At 41.4% G+C, this 22,416-nt stretch overlaps 1 protein-coding gene across 3 annotated transcripts in view; it reads right to left on the bottom strand.

Annotated features, from left to right (window-relative positions):
- Nucleotides 1-22,416, bottom strand: part of Fnbp1l (formin binding protein 1 like) — a 93,441-nt gene that overhangs the window by 59,923 nt on the left and 11,102 nt on the right. For all 3 annotated transcript variants that reach the window (XM_070007694.1, XM_070007692.1, XM_070007695.1), the window contains exon 2: nucleotides 687-802. In XM_070007694.1, coding sequence (XP_069863795.1) covers nucleotides 687-802 — 116 coding nt within the window. The remainder of the gene's footprint in view (nucleotides 1-686; nucleotides 803-22,416) is intronic.

The raw sequence follows: 22,416 nt of genomic DNA, 5'->3' as shown, positions 1-22,416 counted from the left end.
TGTTCTGTTTTGTTTGTGGCAGTAGTGGGGCTTGAACTCAGGATCTGGGTGCTGTCCTTGAACTTTTTTGCAGAACACTAGCTCTCTACCACTGAGGCCACAGGACTGGGTTTTGCTGGTTAAATGAAGAGTCTTACAGACTTTCCTGCCTGGACATGCTCCAATCCAAAATCCTCAGATCTCAGCCTCCTGTGTAGTTAACAATTACAGGCATTAGTCACTAGCACCCAGCCTTCCAACCATTTTATGATTAAATTGTCTAACACAGACACCAAAATTACCTACATCAGTAACATATTCCTGATTTAGAGAGATAAAAATTCCACTCAGTACAACTTTAATTTCCAAGTCTTAGAAACTGAAGAAATGAAAAATTCTGAAACAAATAGAATTTAGTGTTTTGGAAGGATTACCACAGTAAAAACTTAAAGGGAATAAAGTATGAAAGAATAACCAGGTATATTTCTCGTGGCATTTTGCTCCCAGATTTTAAATGTCTTTCTATAATGAAAGCTATTCCTGATCCTCGTAACCAATTTACCTTACAGTACAAGGTGATGGTTTGATCAAAATCAACCAAAATAATTACCTAATTCAATACAATTCTGATGAAAAGCACAAATTTTAACTCCTAGAATACTATTTATATATGTGATGTCATTGAACTGAAAAGTAAGTTAACTTACCTCAATTGTTTTGCATAATTCTGTTCAATTTCTATCCTCTCTTTAACAAACTTGGCATATCTTTCCAAGAAGTCAATGCCCCATTGTGTGTGTTTGTCTAAGCTGTCGAACTGATCCTAAAAAAGAAAAGCAAAAAATGCATTAAAGTCTGACATTTTATCCATAAATATTTTAATCAGCACCTGACATTTGAACAGCGAAGCAATGAGGCAGAAATATCCTGGTCCCCATTTACATCACCTTTCAAGACCAACAAATGGGTTCCTAAGCAAAGACATGAAATTTTCTGAGTGCCTTTACCCACAAGGCCTCCCCTGGTTTCCACATATTTCCCCTGCTTGGCCTTTAGCAGTTAACTCCTACTCCTACTTTAAGATTCAGCTCAATCATATGTCCTCTAGAATGGTTCTAAAATCTTGGACTGAGATAAGCTATCTTTCTGTAAGTCTCCAAAGCTCCCTAAAATTACCTTATACATTCTCCATACTATAATGAGGGCAGGAAATGTGTTTCATTCAACTCTAAACTCTTTTTTTTTTTTTTTTTTTTTTTTTTTGTCGGTCGTGGGGCTTGAACTCTGGGCCTGAGCGCTGTCCCTCAGCTCTTCAGCTCAAGGCGAGCGCTCTACCACTTGAGCTACAGCGCCACTTCCGGTTTTCTGGTGGTTTATTGGAGATAGGAGTCTCACGGTCTCTCCTGCCCGGGCTGGCTTTGAACCGCGATCCTCAGATCTCAGCCTCCTGAGTAGCTAGGATTACAGGCGTGAGCCACCAGCGCCCGGCAACTCTAAACTCTTGAAGGCCTAAATGCTATGCATTTAGTGCATGACTCAATGAAGAATTGTTGCTTTTTTTTTTTGTCGGTCGTGGGGCTTGAACTCTGGGCCTGGGCACTGTCCCTCAGCTCTTCAGCTCAAGGCGAGCGCTCTACCACTTGAGCTACAGCGCCACTTCCGGTTTTCTGGTGGTTTATTGGAGATAGGAGTCTCACAGTCTCTCCTGCCTGGGCTGGTTTTGAACCTCGATCCTCAGATTTCAGCCTCCTGAGTAGCTAGGATTACAGGCGTGAGCCACCAGCACCTGGCCTCAATGAAGAATTGTTTAAACAAAACCCCAGGTCCAGAGTTCAAGCCCCACGACCGACAAAAAAAAATAATAAAGAATTGTTTAAACAAAAGCATACGCCTGGGTTCAAATTCTGAGACTTGCCATTTACCAGATGTTGGATATTGTCAAGTTTAATCAAGCCTCTCTGAACTTTATTCCACATTTAAAATGAGAGGACTATACCATTAATCACCACCCCCACCCCCAAAGGCGTTTTTAACAAGACACAGTGGCTCATCTATAATCCTACAATCCTCAAATCTCCTCTCAGGAGATTGAGATCTGGAGGATGCCGTTCAAAGTCAACCAGATAGAAAAGTCCCAAAGATTCCATCTCCAACTGACGAGCAAAAAGGCTTGACTAGGGCTGGGAATGTAGCTCAGTGGTAGAGTGCTTGCCTTGCATGCATGAAGCCCTGGGTTCTATTCCTCACAGGAAAAGCCAGAAGGGCACCATGGCTCAAGTGCAGTGGTACCCTTGAGAAAAACAAGCTCAGGGACAGTGCCCAGGCCCTGAGTTCAAGCCCCAGGACAGGAGGGCAGAGTCAAGCAAGATCACAAGGGCTGGGAAGGTGGCTCAGTGGTAGAGCGCTTGCCTTGCATGCCTGAGGCCCTGGGTTCGAGTCCTCAGCACCACATAAGCAAAAAGAAATAAGCCAAAAGTGGCGCTGTAGCTCAAGTGGTAGAGCGCTAGCCTTGAGCTGAAGAGCTGAGGGACAGCACCCAGGCCCAGAGTTCAAGCCCACGACCGACAAAAAAAAAAAAAAAGAATAATCTCGAAATTGACTCACGATTTGTTGCTTTCTTATCTCACATATCAAAATTCTACAACACTGACAAATATTTAACTATCATCCAATTTTGTAATGCCAAGGTTAATCATCTATTGTTTAATCATGTTATTTACAAGTAAATCTTCTCTCATTTCAAAGTTCTGCTACTAAAGTCAATCTAAACAGGTATATTTCATAAACTGTCATAGTTTAGTGTTACTATTCAATTCTTCTAAGCTAATCATTTGGCTTCCAAGGTAGATTTACATGCATGGAGAAATGCACTGCCCAGTAAACTTAGTCTATGTGGCATGTCCCATTATGAATTGGAATTCTCTCTTAAATTTAAAATCCCCCCCCAAAATTCCAAAATGAATACTCCAGAGCCTAAACAATCTTCATTTCAAACGTCTTGAGAGGCATCTCTCCTTGTAAGTTTCTTTATCAAATTTTAGATCATTCTTTATTTATCCTTTAGATGAAGACTCCCAACTTTTTAATTATGTCATTTCAGTTTTTAAAAAATCAGAAAAAACTCTGTATTTGTAAATCAAATTGCATAATATTAAGTTATGTAATTTTGAAAGTCAAAGGAGAAATTTTAAGAAGAGATAGAAATAAAATTAAATGTTACGTTAACATTACTAGTCAGAAAAAAACATTTAGGCTGTAACTCTTAAAATATTAGTAATTTTTTAGCAATAAGTCAAATGTACTTCATTAATTCTAAAGTCTTGTTAAAATTATGAAGGCCATTTGGACTGAGCTCTGGCATGAAGACCCAATATGCCAGACCAATCCAAAATGGAGATATCCATGCTAAATGACATATAATCAAACTAAACTTTAAAGAAACAGATCCCAGAACAGTTTTTCCTGAAAAACAAGAGATTCTTGTCTGAATCTGTAATAAGGAAGTCCCTTCGCCTTCACCCTTACTAAATAGTATACACTGAAGTAACCTAATGTTAACTAGTCAGTATTTTTTCTACTGTCTGTTTCCCATCTTATAAAACCCACTGTTCTGCTATTGCTTAGTGAGGGCTTTCATTCTATTTTGTAGAAGAGGCTTCCTTGGTTCACGAATCATGAATAAAAGGTCCATTAGATCTATCACTAATTTGTTGTAATTTTGCCTTTAACACACTTAATGATAGTAATTTGAAGATGTTAGTTCTAAACTATGATGTTTACTTTTAGTGGTTGTCATAGTTAGAAGACACTGCATGAGAACATAGTTTAATGAAAAAATTTACTGTTGACTAAGTTTTGTAATTTATTTTTAGACCTCACTGATTTGGGGGTAGGGGGTGACCTACTCAGGTGGCAGAGATCAGGTTTGAGAGATCATGGTTTGAGACTTGCCAGGACAAAAAAGTTCATGATTCCATCTCAACTAACAAGCTGGTGTCATTGAAGGATAGAGGTTTGATTGAGACAGACCCCAGGGGGAAAATTCTAGACCCTTTTGAAGAAATAACTAAAGCAGAAAGAGTTGGGAGTGGCTCAAGTAGGGGAGTATCTGTCTGGCAAGCACAAGCCCTGAGTTCAAAGCCCAGTGGGAAGGATGGAGGCAGGGAAGAAAAGATTCATTGATTTTTCTACCCCATTTCCCAATATGCAAAGGTTTAAGTTTGGTTAATAAATTTCCTTGACAGCTGAAGGTATGACTCAAATGGTAGAATGCCTTCTTACCCAGCATAAGGCCCTAATTCAAACCCAGTGCCCTTTTTTTTTTTTTAATTTTTGTTATTTTTACAAACGAAGCAGGACACAGTACACACTTACGTTTCAGCAATGGCTTCAGACCCCTCTGGAACTGCGTCAACTTGTCTGAGCCACAGTGCCTAGGTACTTATTTGGTTAGCCATTACTCTGTTTCTATGAGAGGTGTTTGTTGTTTTTTAATGAAATTAACATTTAAATAGGTGAATTATGATTACAACAGATTACCACCAGGTGCTGGCAGCTCACACCTGTAATTCTAACTACTCAGACGGCTGAGATATGAGAATTAAGGTTCAGAACCACCCCAGGCAGAAAAGCCCATGAGACTGGTATTTACAGTTAACTACCAGAAAGCTAAAATCGGTGTGACTGAAATGGTAAAGTCCCTAAATAAAAGCCAGCACCATTTATACACACACACACACACATTTAAAAAACAAAAACAAAAAAAACATTACTTTCCAAACTGTAAATGGTCCTCATCCAATCAGTTAAAGGTTTTTGCAGAACCAAGACCACCCTTCCCTCCTCCCCCCCCACCCCCCGCTCCCCCAAACCCCACGTCAAGAAGGCAGGTCTGCAAGCAAAAGGCCCTTGCGGCCCTTGTTCCAGCAGAGGCTCTTTCCAGGGACTCTGCATTCTGGACTTGGCAACCTCCACAGCCACATGAGCCAATTCCTTAAAGGAAATTTCTCTAGGGTAGCCATTACCAGCTCCCCATGCAGCACAGAGAGAAAATGGAGCAGGTACCAGAAGCTAAGTGTCACTGTGCTGCTGCAAGAATCACAGGGAGAAGGGGGCTGTAAAACCTGGCCTGGGAAAAAACACAACAGCGGCAGCCCCTGCAAAAAGGAGAAAGGCTGTCCTCCAGGAGGAGGTGAACACCACTTGCAACAAAGAACAGAGTCAAGTTCACAAACTTGCCCCACATTTTTGACAGGCCACACCCAGTCAGCAAGAATAATGGCATGGGTGGAGATGAAGATGGGTAATGTTCCTGGTAGTGAGAGAAAATTTAGGGAGATGCAGTTGAGGAACTGCTCCCCAAGCCCCATGCCCATTGGGTGTCCTGCCTCCACATCCCATGAAATTAAAAATATCTTCCTTTCCCTCATTTGCCTGAGCTGCTTTACTGATCCTCCTGCCATGAACCTATCTAATTCTCTCGTGTTGGGTAGGTCTTAAATTGCCAGCTTTTAATTACAGATTGCTTTTGCACCCAGCCTTGATTTCTGTCAACAACAGTTTTACTTGTTTGCATGAAAAAAGGTAAAAGTTAATAAAGCAATTAAAAGGCAAAACAAAACCCACCCCCTCTCTATAAAATATGCATATGTATCCTATTGATTCTCTTTCTCTGGAGAAAACTAAAACAACAGTTAAAACAAAGGAGGCCATTGAGCAAGGTACTAGAACAAATCAAAATGAACTCACTCACAACTAGAAGTTCCACACCCACCAAATCTGTTCACCCAACCTGAGCCACAGTGGAGTACGAAAGCCAAATACCCAACTCCACCAGCTCTGACCTATGTGACAAAGAATTCTCCTCTGCCAGAGCATTTACAAGGTAAGTGACAAGTTTGTGTTTCTAATTTCCTTAGCCCTTCGTCTACAGACAATCTGCTCTGCCCTATTACACTCTACAGCTATGGCCTACCATGTTCTCTAAACTAAATTTGTCATTTTGGCTTTTGACCCAAGAACTTGTCAGTTTTTTTATGTATTCAAATATATTTGTTCCTGACAGATATTTTCAGCAACAAAATTACATAATGAAGAATACATTTCTAAACATTCATCATGAAAATGCTATCTCCATACGTTGTTTCTTTGGAAAAGCAGCTGTTCCCTAACCATTAAAACTTCCCTTCTGTCTTTTGAAGAGACAGATTAAAGTTTCTCCTAACTAGTTGCTAGGTAAGCAGGCATATTACTGACAGCCATTTATTGAAGAAAATGACAACATGTCTGAAATAGCTAGGGGATAAACAGCAAATCTCTGAGAAGATTTTTAATTGTCCCCTGCCAGTTCATTTGGAAATAGCTATACATAGTCTGTCTTCTATAAAGCTATCATTTATATTAACCATAATAAAATATTCTTCAATATTTCTTAGAATATCCTTTGCTTACCAATAAATTATGATGTCAATAAACAGCAAATTTATTCCAATTTCCTTTTAAAAATTCTAACTAACAAACAAAAATATGCTGGGCAAGTGTGGGAGGGGCCATGAAAGGAGGGAGACTAAACAAATGCAGTCATTATATGCAATGTACATTATGTACATAAAAGTGAACTAAGGAGGGAATGGAGGAAATGTGGGAGAATAAAGGAAGAGGTGATACTGATCAAGAAGGAAGCATTGGGCTGGGAAGGTGGCTCAGTGGTAGAGCGCTTGCCTTGCATGCATGAGGCCCTGGATTCGATTCCTCAGCACCACGTAAGAAAAAAGAAAAAAGCCACTCCAATAAAACCACCAGAAAACCGGAAGTGGCGCAGTAGCTCAAGTGGTAGAGCGCTCGCCTTGAGCTGAAGAGCTAAGGGACAACGCCCAGGCCCAGAGTTCAAGCCCCACGACCGACAAAAAAAAAAAAAAAAAAAAAAAAAGAAAAAAGCCAGAAGTGGCGCTGTGGCTCAAGTGGTAGAGCACTAACTAGCCTTGGTGTAAAGAGCTGAAGGACAGCATCCAGGCCCAGAGTTCAGGCCCACGACCGGACCCAAAAAAAAAAAAAAAGAAAAGAAAAGAAAAGAAATGTTAAAAAAACATCTGTGCTTTAATCAAACTGTAAAGTGTAATGCAAAAATTTGGTGTAATTTTCTCATAAAAACATTTCTTTAAAAATTATTTCTTGGGGCTGGGAAGGTGGCTCAGTGGTAGAGCGCTTGCCTTGCATGCCTGAGGCCCTGGGTTCAATTCCCCAGCACCAAATAAGCACAAAGAAAAAAGCCGGAAGTGGCGCTATGGCTCAAGTGGTAGAGCGCTAGCCTTGAGCTGAAGAGCTGAGGGACAGCGCCCAGGCCCAGAGTTCAGGCCCCACGACCAGACCCCAAAAAAAAAAATTATTTCTTGAACAAAAAAAAAAAATATTTCTTGGGCCTGGATGCATAACTCTGCTGGTACAGCATCAGCCAGTGAGCAAATGCATCAGGTACAAAGTTCAAGTCCTAGTCGCAGAAAAAAAAAAAAAAAAAAAAAAAAACAAGAAAAAATTATTTTTGCAGAGTACAGTGGTACCTATCTGTAGTCCCAGCTGCTTGGGACTATGAGGGAAGAGGATAGGACTCCTTGACTTCAGGAGCTAGAGACTAGTCTGGGCTAGGTAGCAAAATTTTATCCCAATAAACCAACATTAAACAAACATTGTTCAGAGGTATTCACTACACACTTCTAACAGTACTTGCTGAGATAACTGAGCTTGTTGCCATACTGTTATACATACAGCACTACTTTTACCACCACAGGAAGAGCAGTGTGACATAGTAAGAAAAATCTGGTCTCTGTGCCAGTGCTTAGCACAGAATTCTAAAATGCTTGGAATTCCCTTGGGGACAGGGTGAGACGGTATACCTTCCTGATCTTCTCTCACTATGCCTGAGTTGATGTGAATGAGCTGGTTCCAGGTGGGTGGAGGTGGTTTGTCAGAGAAACAAGTCCTGGCAGGGCTGGGACTTTAAGCCTGACCTCCCAGCCTTCTGAGAAGAATCTAGAGATTGAATTCTATCACAAATAGCTGTTGATTTCATCATGTCTACATTATGGAACCTTCAAAAAAAAAAAATGCTCGGGGCTGGGAAGGTGGCTCAGTGGTAGAGCGCTTGCCTTGCATGCCTGAGGCCCTGGGTTCGATTCCTCAGCACCACATAAGCAAAAAGAAAAAAGCTGGAAGTGGCGCTGTGGCTCAAGTGGTAGAGCACTAGCCTTGAGCTGAAGAGCTGAGGGACAGCGCCCAGAGCTGAAGAGCTGAGGGACAGCGCCCAGGCCCAGAGTTCAGGCCCCACAACCGGACCCCCCGCCCAAAAAAAAATGCTCAGGGGGATTTCAGAGTTAGCCTGTGCCAGGAGGGTGGAGCACCCCAACTGCACAGGAATCAATGGTGTCTGTCACCTCTGGTCCTTCCCAGACCTCATCTTATGTACCTGGTTCAATGCCACCATTTATATACAGTAATAATAAGTAAGGTGTTACCTCTGAGTTCTGTGAGCAGATTATCAAATCTGAGGTGGGAGTGGTAGATCAACTGATTTATAGTCAGGTCATTCCGAAGTGCCAGAGGCCCAAGACTTACAGCCAGACCTGAAGTGGGGACAGTATTGTAGGGTTTGAGAGCGGGACCTATGACCTCAGCAGTAAATCCAGGTAGTAACGGAACTAAACAGTAAGATGCCTAATTCTTACCCAGAGAGTTGGACTCGTTATTAATTTAGAAAAAAAATTACACATTTGTTGGGCTGGGATGTAGCTCACTCTGAGTGCTTGCTTAACATACACAAAACCTTCTGATTCCTAGCACTGCCAACACACACACACACACACACACACACACACACACACACAGAAACACACACACACACTAACAATAAATTCTGAAATATTCCACATTTTATTACAAAGGAAGGGAAGAGATCAGTTAGCAGCAGGAGTTAAAATCAACATGCTCGCACATTCCTGAATGCATGTTGAAACCTGGACTTAAATCTCATCACAGGACTACCAGCTCTATGCACATATGAATTTTCCCCACAATTACCTCTCAACACTCGCCCACCCATCCAAAGCTTTTCTTTGCTTCTTTCTGCAACCTTGCCCCCATCTGCACCCAGTGTAGGACTGGGGTAAACAACTTACACTTTCCCTCCCCAAATTTTTGCTATAAAAATACACATAGCTCCAGGTCCAGTGCACATTTTTTTCTAGTACATCTGGCCTTGGTGTGGGTAGCTTCAGAAACTTACTTCAGGACTTGATCTCTTCTCAGGCTAGTATCTGTAAAGGTCTTTGTTTCCGATACCTTGGTATCAAGAATTGTGGTTTAACCTGTGCTGTCATTTATCAGTTTGAAATTTCTAAAGATTCTTCCAGTGAACCCATGTTAAGAACAGTATTGCAATAGCCAAAAGTGAGAGCAACTCACATATCCATTAACTAATGGGTAGATAAACAAAATGTAGTATGTATACAGAATGGAATAACATTTGTCCTTAAGGACGGGAATTCTGACACATACTACATAACATAGATTAGCCTTGAAGATATTACACTCAAGAGAAGTCAGTCGCAGAAAGACAAATACTGTATCATTCCACTTGCATGAGGTACCAAAAGAGTCAAGATTTGTGAACAAAAGAAGGATAGGCTAGAGAAGGGAGGGCTAAGGAGTTACTGGGTATGTAATAGTGAAGCAATACTGTATTTATGCTGTAAATATGAAAGCATAGAAAAATGTCCAACCAAGCAGCACATTATAGTTGATTACTTTGGAGGAGTTGAGATGAGTAATAAACTGGGAACTTCAGTCTTTACCTCCTCCCAATCTTTCCCCAACCTCAAAAGCCATACTTTTCCAAGTGTTCATCTCATGCTATTCCCTTTTCTCCTGTTGTTCATTCAAGAAGAGATGACAACTCTGAGGAGAAAGACCACTCCAGGCAATTTCCTGCCCATTGTCTCACTGCAGTCCATTAAAACCCCTTTAAACTCTGAGTTCTCAGAGAAAGAAATTTGAGAAAAGAGGTTGTTCTCCAGAGTGGTCTTGAATAAATTGTTTTCTTACCACCACCGTCTGTTTCCCAGGTTTTCAGTAGAGTAGCCAGTAGTATGGACCTTAGATTCAAGTAACAGGTACAAATTTTCCATGTGAAAACATGAAAGCAGGTTTTTGTCTATCCTTCGGTTTGTATGTTAAACTGGGGCTTGAACTCAGGAACCTGACCTCTCTCTCACTGGGCTTTCTTGCTTAAGGCTGGCATTCCATCACTTACACCAAACTTCCAGTCTGGCATTTTTGCTGATTAACTGGAGATGGAGTGTCTCTTAGACTTTTCTGTCCCAGCTGGCTTTGAATTGCTATCCTCAGATTTTAGCCTCCTGAGAAGCCAGGACTATAGGTATGAGTCACTGGTGCCACCTTCGAGAAAGAAGTTGTAGAGGTGAGTTCTGGTGATGATCACATGTGAATGTACCTAATGTTACTACACTGTACACTTTGAAGCGCTAAATAGTAAATTCCAAATAATTCACATTTTACCACAATTTTTCCCTCTGGTCCTGGGGCTCACTCATGAGCCTCTCAGTGCTCAAAGCTAACGCTCTACCACTTGAGCCACAGCGTCACTTCCAGCCTTTTCTGTTCATGTGGTGCTGAGGATCACCCAGGGCTTCATGCATGCCAGGCAAGCACTCTACTACTAAGCCATATTCCCAGCCCCTACCACAAATTTTTTAATGGAGTTGCTAAACTCTTTTATCAATCATTTTTTTGAAATTTGTTATTTGACAGATTACCACTTGATTTAAATGTCACTGAAGAATTGCAGGTGTTTTAATACCTGTTAATTATGATGGCAAGAGAATATTATTATTCTTAGTATATTATCAGGGCCCCTAGAACAGAAACCTAGATCTTAGGGCCCCACCTAGGTTCAATCTCCCACACCTCAGGAGTAAGAGAAAATTATATTTTAAATATTTTAAGTAGAGCTAGGTGCTGGTGGCTCACGCCTGTAATCCTAGCTACTCAGGAGGCTGAGATCTGAGGATCGCGGTTTAAAGCCAGCCTGGGCAGGAGAGACCGTGAGACTCCTATCTCCAATAAACCACCAGAAAACCAGAAGTGGCGCTATAGCTCAAGTGGTAGAGCGCTCGCCTTGAGCTGAAGAGCTGAGGGACAGCGCCCAGGCCCAGAGTTCAAGCCCCATGACCGACAAAAAAATAATAAATATTTTAAGTAGAAAAACTGGTTTGTGTATTTATCTGTCTCAGCTAATAGGAAAGACAGAACAAAAACCAGGAAAACACACATAGGTGAGTGTTGGTGACAGCATTCTCCTGGCACCCCCAGCTCAGGCTCTGGGGTCATTTCTGCTTCCACTCTCATACAGGATGGAGAACCAGGTGGAAAGGCTATTAACCAGGGAGAAGGGGGATTTAAGGCTATTTAAAACTACTAAATGTAAATAAAGGGTGAGGAAAATTACAGCAAGGCACAAAATACGCTCAAGGTAAGCTCTAGTACTAACAGTGACATGATACTGACTGCCATTATTTCAAAGAATCTCAACGTCTCCTTTTTTTTTTTCTTTTTTTGTGGGTCATGGGGCCTGAACTCTGGGCCTGGGTGTTGTCCCTCAACTCTTCAGCTCAAGGCTAGCGCTCTACCAATTGAGCCACAGCTCCACTTCCGGCTCTTTCTGCTTATGTGGTACTGAGGAATCGAACCCAGGGCCTCATGCATACAAGGCAAACACTCTACCACTGAGCCACCTTCCCAGCCTCTCAACAACTTCTTGGAAGAAGTCATTTTATAGTCCCCTATAGTTAGGAAGCTATTGTCTTCTTTTGTTTAAAAAAGAAAACAGAAAACACAGCCAGGTGCCAGTGGCTCACGCCTGTAACCCTAGCTATTCAGGAGGCTTTGAAATGTGAGGATTGTGGTTCAAAGCCAGCCCCATCAGGAATGTCCCTGAAACTCTTATCTCCAATTAATCACTAGAAAACTGGAAATGGCACTTTGGCTGAAGTGGTAGCATGCTTGCCTTGAGCTTAAGACAGCAGAACAACATCCAGGCCCAGGGTTCAAGACTCATGACGGACAAAAAAAAAAATTATTGTTTGCTCAAAGATGTTGTGATGAAAAGCATCAACCTGACCATTTCTCATGATAGTTTGTACATTTCTACATGGTAGTTTGTATTGTGTTTAATCCATTTTCTTTTTTCTTTTATTTTTATTTTTATTTTATTACAGGCTGAGCCTGTAATCCTAGCTACAGCAGGAGGCTGAGATCTGAGGACCGAGGTTCAAAGCCAGCCCAGGCAGGGAAGTCCGTGAGATTCTTATCTCCAATAAACCACTCAAAAACCAGAAGTGGCGCTGTGGCTCAAGTGGTAGAGCGCTAGCCTTGAGCTGAAGAGCTGAGGGATGGTGCCCAAGCCCAGAGTTCAAGCCCCATGAGTGACTAAAAAAAAAAAAGAAAAAAGAAAAAAAAATACCATACAGAGGGGTTACAATTACATGGGCAAGGTAATGAGTGCATTTTTTTTTTGGGGGGGGGGGGTCCGGTCGTGGGGTCTGAACTCTGGGCTTGGGTGCTGTCCCTCAGCTCTTCAGCTCAAGGCTAGCACTCTACCACTTGAGCCACAGCGCCACTTCCGGCTTTTTTCTTTTTGCTTATGTGGTGCTGAGGAATCGAACCCAGGGCCTCATGCATGCAAGGCAAGCACTCTACCACTGAGCCACCTTCCCAGCCCCATGAGTGCATTTCTTACCAAGCATTGTTGCCTCCTCCTTTGTTTCCTCTTCCCATCCCTTCCCATCTCCACCCCCCCCCCACTAATCCATTTTCTTTTAATCCCAGATTATCAGTGTCAATTCCTACTTTAAATATTAACAAAATGTGTTTCTTAGATTTGGATTACATAAAGGATAGGTCTGAGCTCTTTTCTCCATATCTTGTGTGCCTTCTTTGAAGGCTTCCACTTGAAACGCACTGTGCTTTACCTTCTCTCGACCAAGTCCTACCTTACACTGACCTGGTCTTACATGTCCACACTATCAAATTATGCTGTACCAACATTCTACTGTAGAGTAATGTGTGTTAAAAAAAAATACCATGTTTTTACTTTTATTTATTTAGTGGTATCTTTAGTATGGTTTAAAATAACTCACAAAAATGTTACAGGACTTTTAGAAGTGACTTTTAGAAGTTACTATTTAAAATTCAATTCTTGTTTTTAAAATTACTTTGATACAGCTTTGCATCCCAATGAAGTCCTCATAAAGTACTTCCGGTCAAGCACCAAGGGAAACCATCATTTAAAGAAAACTTTCTTCACTAAAAAGCAGAATAATGACTTTGCTGTCCTACTTTGGCCTCACTCTATGGCTCTGGTTTTCTGCCAAGGTTTCTCTAGCACTTCTGAATACCAAACTACAGCCAAAAACATTTTTAAGGATCTCATACAACTGACTTTTCTTCCTTTTTGGCTCATATGGGCTGCAGAAACTTTTTCTTTTTATTTCAAGTCTCATAAAGACCAGAAATCAATTTAGGGTCAATCAACATCTACCCCTAAAACAAGTTAAAGAGTATTGTTTTTTTTAATCAAGTTAACCGTTTTCATGCTTCAGTATATTAAAAGTATATTAAAAACTGTATACTTAGAAAACTTAACTGGTATGGTCCAATTTAAAATTTTAAATCTTAGGTGGGAAGGTGGCTCAGTGGTAGAGCATTTGCCTTGCATGCCTGAGGCCCTGGATTTGATTCCTCAGCACCATAAGCAGAAAAAGCCAGAAGTGGGGCTGACGCTCAGTGGTAGAGTGCTAGCCTTGAGCTGAAAAGCTGAGGGACAGCGCCCAGGCCCAGAGTTCAAGCCCCACGACTGACCCAAAAAAAAATTTTTTAATCTTAGTAGCTTCAAAATATATTCAAATGACCCCTACCACATTTCCCCCACAGAATGGTCTTGGCATGCTTGACAAAAATCACAAACTAGCTTAGGGGAAGAGCACCTGCCCAAGGGCTGGGTTTGATCCTTAGCAACACTAATAATAATTATCACCACTAATTATTAATAATTACCAATCTGATCACATATGCAAATATTTATTCTGAGCACTCTACTTGATGCCACTGTCTACTACCTAAATATTTTAAAGTCAAGAAGTGTGGACTGCAAGTATGACTCGTGGTAAGAGTGATTAACAAGGTCCTGAGTTCCAACTCCAGTATCACCAAAAACAAAAAACAAACAAACAAACAAAAAGAAGTAAATGTGAAATGTAAGCCATGTACCTTCCTTCTTTTGTTCTGTTTTCTGTTTTGGCCAGTCCTGGGGCTTGAACTCAGGGTCTGGGCACTGTCCCTGAGCTTCTTTTGCTCAAGGCTAGCACTCTATGACTTGAGCCACAGCACCACTTCTGGCTTTCTCTGTTTATTTGATACTAAGGAATCAAACCCAGGACTTCATGCATGCTAGGCAAGCACTCTACCACTAAACCACATTCCCAGCCTGAGACTTTTTTCTTGGACAGTCACAGGGTTTGAACTCAGGGCCTGGGCACTGTCCCTGAACTCTTTTGCTTAAGGCTACCTACCACTCTACCATTTTGAGCCACAGCACCACTTCCAGTTTTTGAGTAGTTAACCAGAGATAAGAGTCTCATTAGGGACTTTTCCACCTTTGATCCTGATTCTAAGATCTCAGCCTCCTGAGTAGGATTATAGACATGAGCCACTAGTAACCAGGCTCATGAGACTCTTATCTCCAATTAATCACTAGAAAACTTGAAGTGGCACTATGGCTCAAAATGGTAGAGCAGGGGCTGGGAAGGTGGCTCAGTGGTAGAGTGCTTGCCTTGCATGCATGAGGCCCTGGGTTCGATTCCCCAGCACCACATAAGCAAAAAGAAAAAAAGCCGGAAGTGGCGCTGTGGCTCAAGTGGTAGAGTGCTAGCCTTGAGCTGAAAAGCTGAGGGACAGTGCCTAGGCCCGGAGTTCAGGCCCCACGACCGGACCCAAAAAAAAAAAAAAAAAAAAAGGTAGAGCACTAGCCTTGAGCAAAAAGAAGCTCTCAATGACAGTGCCCAAACCCTAAGTTCAAAACCTACCACAGGAAAAAAAGAAAAAGAAAATAAAAAGAGGAAATAAGAAATTATCCAGTATCATTCTCATTTACTGAGAAGATATTTCCAAACAGGACATCATAATCATAAACCGGATCAAGTTGGTAAGTTTACTAAGTATTTCCTTTGGTATGACGGAACCTATGTGCTTCCAAGTAAAGGGGTTTTCTGCATGCAAATTTTACTTTTCATCTAATTTTTTTTTTTGGTCAATTTTGGGGCTTGAACTGGGCTTAGGCACTGTCCCTCAGCTCTTCAGCTCAAGACTAGCACTCTACCACTTGAGCCACAGTGCCACTTCCAATTTTTTGAGTGGTTTATTGGAGATAAAAGTCTCACGAACTTTCTTGCCTGAGCTGGCTTTGAGCCACGATCCTCAGATCTCAGCTCCCGAATAGTTAGGATTACAGGTGTGAGCTACCAGTGCTTAACCCCCCATTATTTTTTTTTTGGGGGGGGGCGTCGTGGGGCTTGAACTCAGGGCCTAGGCACTGTCCCTTAGCTCTTCAGCTCAAGGTGATCACTCTACCACTTGAGCCACAGAGCCACTTCTGATTTCCTGGTGGTTTATTGGAGGTAAGAGTCTCAGGGACTTTCCTAGACTGACTTTGAACCGTGATCTTCAGATCTCAGCCTCCTGAGTAGCAAGGATTACAGTAGTGAGCCACCAGCACCCGGCTTTTTCATCTAATATTTTAAGATCATCGGCTGGGAAGGTGGCTCAGTGGTAGAGCACTTGCCTTGCATGCCTGAGGCCCTGAGTTCAATTCCTCAGCACCACATAAGCAAAAAGAAAAAAACCAGAAGTGGTGATGTGGCTCAAGTGGTAGAGCGCTAGCCTTGAGCTGAAGAGCTGAGGGACAGCATCCAGGCCCAGAGTTCAGGCCCACGACTGGACCAAAAAAAAAAAAAAATTTTAAGATCATATTTTTGGTAGGTAATGGGGCTGAACTCAGGGCCTAGGTGTTGTCCCTGAGCTCTTCTGATCAAGGCTAGCGCTCTACCACTCTGAGCCGCAGTGCCACTTCCAGATCATGTATTTTTATCATAACTTGTTCTTCACTCATTATAACAAAAAATATATCATGCTGGTAGGACTGCCCTTTTGCCATGTCTTCAGTATGATACCTTTTGTCAAACAGGATACATTAAATGGTAGCAATAAACATCTTACTATACAATAATTACATTCAACAAGATAACAAAATTTTTTAATTCTTCTTCTAAAAAAACTGACCACCAGGCGCTGGTGGCTCATGCCTGTAATGCTAGCTACTCAGGAGGCTGAGATCTAAGGATTGCGGTTCAAAGCCAGTCAGGGCAGAAAAGTCTATGAGACTCTTATCTCCCTCCAATAAATCACTAGAAAACCAGAAGTGGCGCTGTGGCTCAGGAGCGCAGGGATAGCGCCCAAGCCCAGAGTTCAAGCCCCACAACCAACAAAAAAAGAAAAAAAATCACCATGCACAGGCTGGGAATGTGGCTCAGTGGTTGAATGCTTGCCTAGCATCCACGAAGCCCTCGGTCAATTCCTCAGCACCACATAAACAGAAATAGCTGGAAGTGGTGCTGTAGCTCAAGTGGTAGAGTGCTAGTTTTGAGCACAGAGAGGCTCAGAGACAGTGCCCAGGCCCTGAGTTCAAGCACCATGACTCACAAAAAAATAAAAAGGAACAGAAATACCTACTTCTATTCTTATGTATGAAAATATATAGCAAGTCAGGCACCAGTGACTCACACCTATAATCCTAGCTACTCAGGGAGGCTGAGATCTGAGGATCACAGTTCAAAGCCATCCCAGGCAGTAAAGTCCACGAGACTCTTATCTCCAATAAACCACCAAAAAGCCAGAAGTGGCACTATGGCTCAAGTGGTAGAGCAATAGCCTTGAGCTGAAGAGCTGAGGGACAGCACTCAGGCCGAGTTCAAGCCCCAAGACAAAGGAAGGAAGGAAGGAAGGAAGGAAGGAAGGAAGGAAGGAAGGAAGGAAGGAAGGAAGGAAGGAAGGAAGGAAGGAAGGAAGGAAATATATAATAAAATGGCAAATGTACAAAAAGGTGAAACATTTGTGTTAAATACATACACTACAAATATGCTAATAAGCATGTGCTTACAACCATCAATTATAGAACCTGAAATCAAAGCTGGGCACTGGAAGCTCATACCTGTAATCCTAAGTACCTCAGAGATCAGGGAACATCATAGTTGCAAGGCAATCCAGACCAAGTTCAGCTGACTCCATTGCAAACAGCAAAATGTGGTGGCACATACCTGTCATCATAAGCTACATGGAAGGCTGAGACTGAGAGGACTGTGGTCCCAGGCCAGTGTGGGTAGAAAAACACATTAGATTCCATCTTAATGGAAGAAGCTGGTGCATATCTGTCACTCCAGCTATGATGAAAAACCTAAATAGGCAGACCATGGTCCAGATGTGCCTGGGCAAGAAATGATACCTTGCCTCAAAAATAACCAGTGGGGAGGGGCGGGGGTGGAAAATGAGCTGGAAGTATGGCTCAGTAGTGCATACTTTGCACCTGAAGGTGGAAGGTCCTGAGTCCAAACCCCAGAACCACACACAAACACATGCACACACACACACATACACACATACACACATACACACAGAGAGAAGTAAAAATCATTTCACTTGACCTTTTAAAAAGTGAATTATATGGGGCTGGGAAGTTGGCTCAGTGGTAGAGCGCTTGCCTTGCATGCCTGAGGCCCTGGGTTCGATTCCTCAGCACCACATAAGCAAAAAGAAAAAAGCCGGAAGTGGTGCTGTGGCTCAAGTGGTAGAGCGCTAGCCTTGAGCTGAAGAGCTGAGGGACAGCGCCCAGGGCCCAGAGTTCAGGCCCCAAGACCGGACCAAAAAAAAAAAAAAAAAGTGAATTATATTAATAAAAATTACCATCTTCTTTTTGTTGGTTGTGGGGCTTGAACTCAGGGCGTTGGTGCTGTCCCTGAGTTTCTTTGTATTCAAGGCTAGTGCTCTACCACTTTGAGCCACAACACCATTCCAGTTTTCCAGTAGTTAACTGGAGATAAACGTTTCATGGGGACTTTTCTGTCCAGGCTGGCTTTGAACCAAGATCCTCAGATCTCAGCCCCCTGAGTAGCTAGGATTACAGGTGTGTGCCACCAGCACCAAGCTTAATTATCATCAATTTTATTGTAGATATTCTTACTGACAAACTGTCTGAAGACAGTTATGGGAAAAGTTAGCTCATATCACTTATATTTCCTCTGATCCTTTAGTCTTCACATAATCCTATCTTCTAACAGGAAAGTTTATTAGAAAAGAAATGTGGTGAGAAACAGCACATGGTATACACATGCATATTTTAGCCCATCTCAGCCATCTTGCACCATCCTCCTGGTTACAGATATTTGGTCTTTGGTTAATTAATTAAGGAGAATTACAGTCCTTGAAGATTCCTTCTGATGGTTCAGATTGGTGAGTCTTCTTTCTGTATCCTATATGGTCCTGGTGCCAAAGATTTAAGGACCATCCTCACTTCCATATTCTTCTATCCTTTTTACTTCCTCATTCTTTTGTAGCCCTTCCCCCACTTCCTTGTCAGGCAGGTTCTCCTTTATCTGCTTATCCTGCCATTTACAAGTTCTACAGGCTGCAATTCCCTGACTGCCTGCTTTCCTACAAATTCCTATCAAATAGTACATGGTATATAAGAAAAAAGACTCAGTACTGCAGTAACTAACCATACAAGTATTACATTAATGTTTCATATATTCGTTTGAAGTATTTATTCAGATTTTAGACTATTAATTTCTAAATGTAGGATTTAACTATTCATTCATTCATTTTTGAGATTGAGACAAAAATCATTGTGTAGCCCACGCTAGCCTCAAATTTTCATTCTTACCTCTACCTCTTGAGAACTGTGATTACAGATAAGGACTACCACACTCCAAACCTATTTCTAATTGTTCTTTTTCTCCCACCTACTCCAGTATCATTTACTAGCTCTTGTTCTCAGAACCTCACACTCCACATTTGCAAAACCAAAACCATTACAACCTCTCTAAAGTAAGAAAACTTAAATGTAAATAAGTCATTTAACACAGAACTTGGAACTGATAGCTATTCATATGTTTAATTCAACAAAGGAAGAAATGTGGAGTTTGCACTAGACATGAGACATAGGCAAAGACACAGGGGAAAGGAGCACTAGCAATCAAATAATCGCAATTTCTCATTAAGTTTACTGGTTAGTACGTTATGAATAATGTTAACACAGCAGCAATAGTGAACAACTGTAAAGGATCAGACATGTACATTTCAACCTCATACAACCTATGAGTTTATAGTTTCTAGCAAACTTAGTATCTAAATGCATTTATAAAAAAAAAAGTTGCAAGAGAGGCTGGGAATGTGGCTTAGTGGTAGAGTGCTTGCCTAGCATGCATGAAGCCCTGGGTTCAATTCCTCAATACCACATAAACAGAAAAAGCTGGAACTGGCACTGTGGTTCAAGTGATAGAGTGCTAGCCTTGAGCATAGAGAGGCTCAGGAACAGAGCCCAGGCCCTGAGTTCAAGACCTAGGACCAGCAAAAAATAAAATAAAATAAAAAGGGGGCTGGGAAGGTGGCTCAGTGGTAGAGTGCTTGCCTTGCATGCATGAGGCCATGAGTTCGATTCCTTACCACCACATAAGCAGAAAAAGCCAGAAGTGGTGCTGTGACTCAAGTGGTAGAGTGCTAGCCTTTAAAATAAATAAATAAAATAAAATAAAATAAAAGATAACTGTTCTTTACAGACTCCTTGAGAATGGTATGCAGTCTTAGTAACTACAACAATTTGATCCAAAATTAATTTACATACCATCAGAACATGTTATGTGACAGCAGATGTGTACCTGCTTAGTTTTTTTTTTTTAATAGTTGTACAAATGAGTCATACAAGGAGTTTCAATGTCAGGTTATGAATACAATACATCTTGATCCATGTCACTCCTTCCTTCCATTGTTCTCTCCTATTATACTGTGAATTTCTACCATCTTCCTTTTTTTTTTTTCTTTTTATTGGTGCTGGTCCTGGGGGTTGAACTCAGGGCAGGAGCACTGTTCCTGAGCATCTTGCTCAAGACTAGTACTCTACTTCTTAAGTCACAGCACCACTTACAGCTTTTTTTCTTTTCCTTTTTTTTTTTTTGAGGGGGGGAGGGCTGTTGGGGTTCTCACTGACATTTTTCCCCAGGCTGGTTTTGAATTGTGATCCTCAGATCTCAGCATCTGAAGTAGCTAGGATTACAGGCATGAGACACCAGTGCCCCACCTATCTTCCTTTTTTTAAATTCTGTAATTCCTGACACCACCACCACATCCACACTGAATATCCATGTTTTTACCGGGCTTCACAGTTCACAGTTGGAGGTCCTATTGACTTTCACTTCTGTTTTCACATTTGTCTGTTCTGCTTTCAAAGGTAGCAAACTTGAGAAGCTAGAGTTAATGTAGGATTCGCTACTATATGCCTATCTTTATGTTATACTCTTTAGCCCTGGCTCCATTTCTTGGATAATTAATTGTTCTTGCTTCCGGAACCTTGGACCTCTTCCTGCCACTGATTCTTCTCCCTTTACACCAATTACAACTTAGTATATAATACAGTAGCCTAACGTATCTTAGGGGATTTATTCCAAGACCTCCAACTCATGCCTGATCTTTTTTCTATATAGGTATATCTATGATAGCTTAATATACAAATTAAACACAGTAAGGTTTAATATAATAATAATCAAATAGAACAATTATAATAATAATATACTGTTACAAAATATGTGAATGTGGTCTCTGTCAACCTCAGGTTATGATTTTTTTCCCCTTTCCTTACAAAAATCAAGAACTTTCACCTTTTCCCCTAAAGGAAGCACTTTATAACTTCTCTACAGATTAAGCCAATTACCAGAATCATTATTCTTGTGCTTTACCTGAACATGAACACTGTACTACCAAGAAGGTGGATTTGATAACCAAACAGCTACTAAGTGACTAATGGGTGGGTAGCATCCACAGTGTAGATATTGTGGACAAAGGATAGTTCACATCCTCTATCCTGGCAGGATAGCACAAGATTTCATTGTTTTACTCAAAACAGCACAAAACGTAACATGAATTGTTTATTGCTGGAGTTTTCCATATAGTATTTTCAGGCTGCAATTGACTATTGCTAACTGAACTTGAAAAAAAAAAAAGGAAACAGATGACTAGAGGCTAGTTTAACATCCCTTTGGAGCTGATATTTTTGCCCCCAAACTAGACAATGTAATTAGCAAAAAGAAAAGTGAAAAACAGCTAGTCTTTTGTATCCTCTCCCATTTAAACGTGAAAATCCTCTTAACAGAGCTAAGCATCCCTATGCATTGCCTCTATTGGATTTCTTGGCTTTGTTCCACACTGGACTCATTTCCTTTTCACTCTAGCCTGTTTCCCCTTCCCTATTAAATCTAGTTGGTAAGTGCAAAGGAAGTGAAAAATCTAATCATAGGCCTTTATGTCTAGAAGGGCCTTCAAAGATCAGCTTATTTCCTATGAGGAAAGTGAAGAATAAACTATTTGCCCAAGGTAACAGAGCTAAGTAATCCGGCTGAATCAAGGATCCAAGACTCTTTTAAGTTATTCTTGTTTTGTTGCCTCAAATCAGTTCATTTAGGTAAGTAAATATTCTGAGGCCACATTTATTATTTAAAAAGCAAGTGGGTTTCCTGGCTCAAATCTAAATGAAGGGCTACTTATATCCAAGGAATGACCTCATGCTCTTACCTTATAATTACGGTTAAATGTTGAAGCAATATAGTTATATTTACATATCCTCTGCTATATTGTGGAAGAAGCAGAGTTGACCTAAACAGAATTTTACAGTTTACTTTCAATATGATTTTTTGGGGGGGAAGACTCGCACTCACGAGGCCGGAGCTCTACCACTTGAACCATGCTACCAACTCTATGGTTTATTTTCATAGATTTTGAAGATAAAATAGTTGTCTACACTTTCAAGTGGGAGAAAAAACTGCATTTCAGTAAACCTGGATCAAGTTTGTCAGTCACGAGGCTTGAACTCAGGACCTGTGCTCTGTCCCTGGGCCACTCGGTGCTCAAGGCTAGTGTTCTACCACTTCAACCACAGCACCATCTACCTCCAGCTTTTTCTGTTTATGTGGTACTGGGGAATTGAACCCAGGACTTCACGCATGCTAGCTAAGCAAGCACTCTACCACTAAGCCACATTTCCAGCCCTGGATCACG

This window comes from Dipodomys merriami, unplaced genomic scaffold, assembly GCF_024711535.1.
Source record: "Dipodomys merriami isolate MVZ:Mamm:240054 unplaced genomic scaffold, mDipMer1.0.p SCAF_7, whole genome shotgun sequence".
Lineage (NCBI taxonomy): Eukaryota > Metazoa > Chordata > Mammalia > Rodentia > Heteromyidae > Dipodomys > Dipodomys merriami.
The sequence above is the reverse complement of the archived record's forward strand: the minus strand, read 5'-3'. Positions and strand labels throughout refer to the sequence as shown.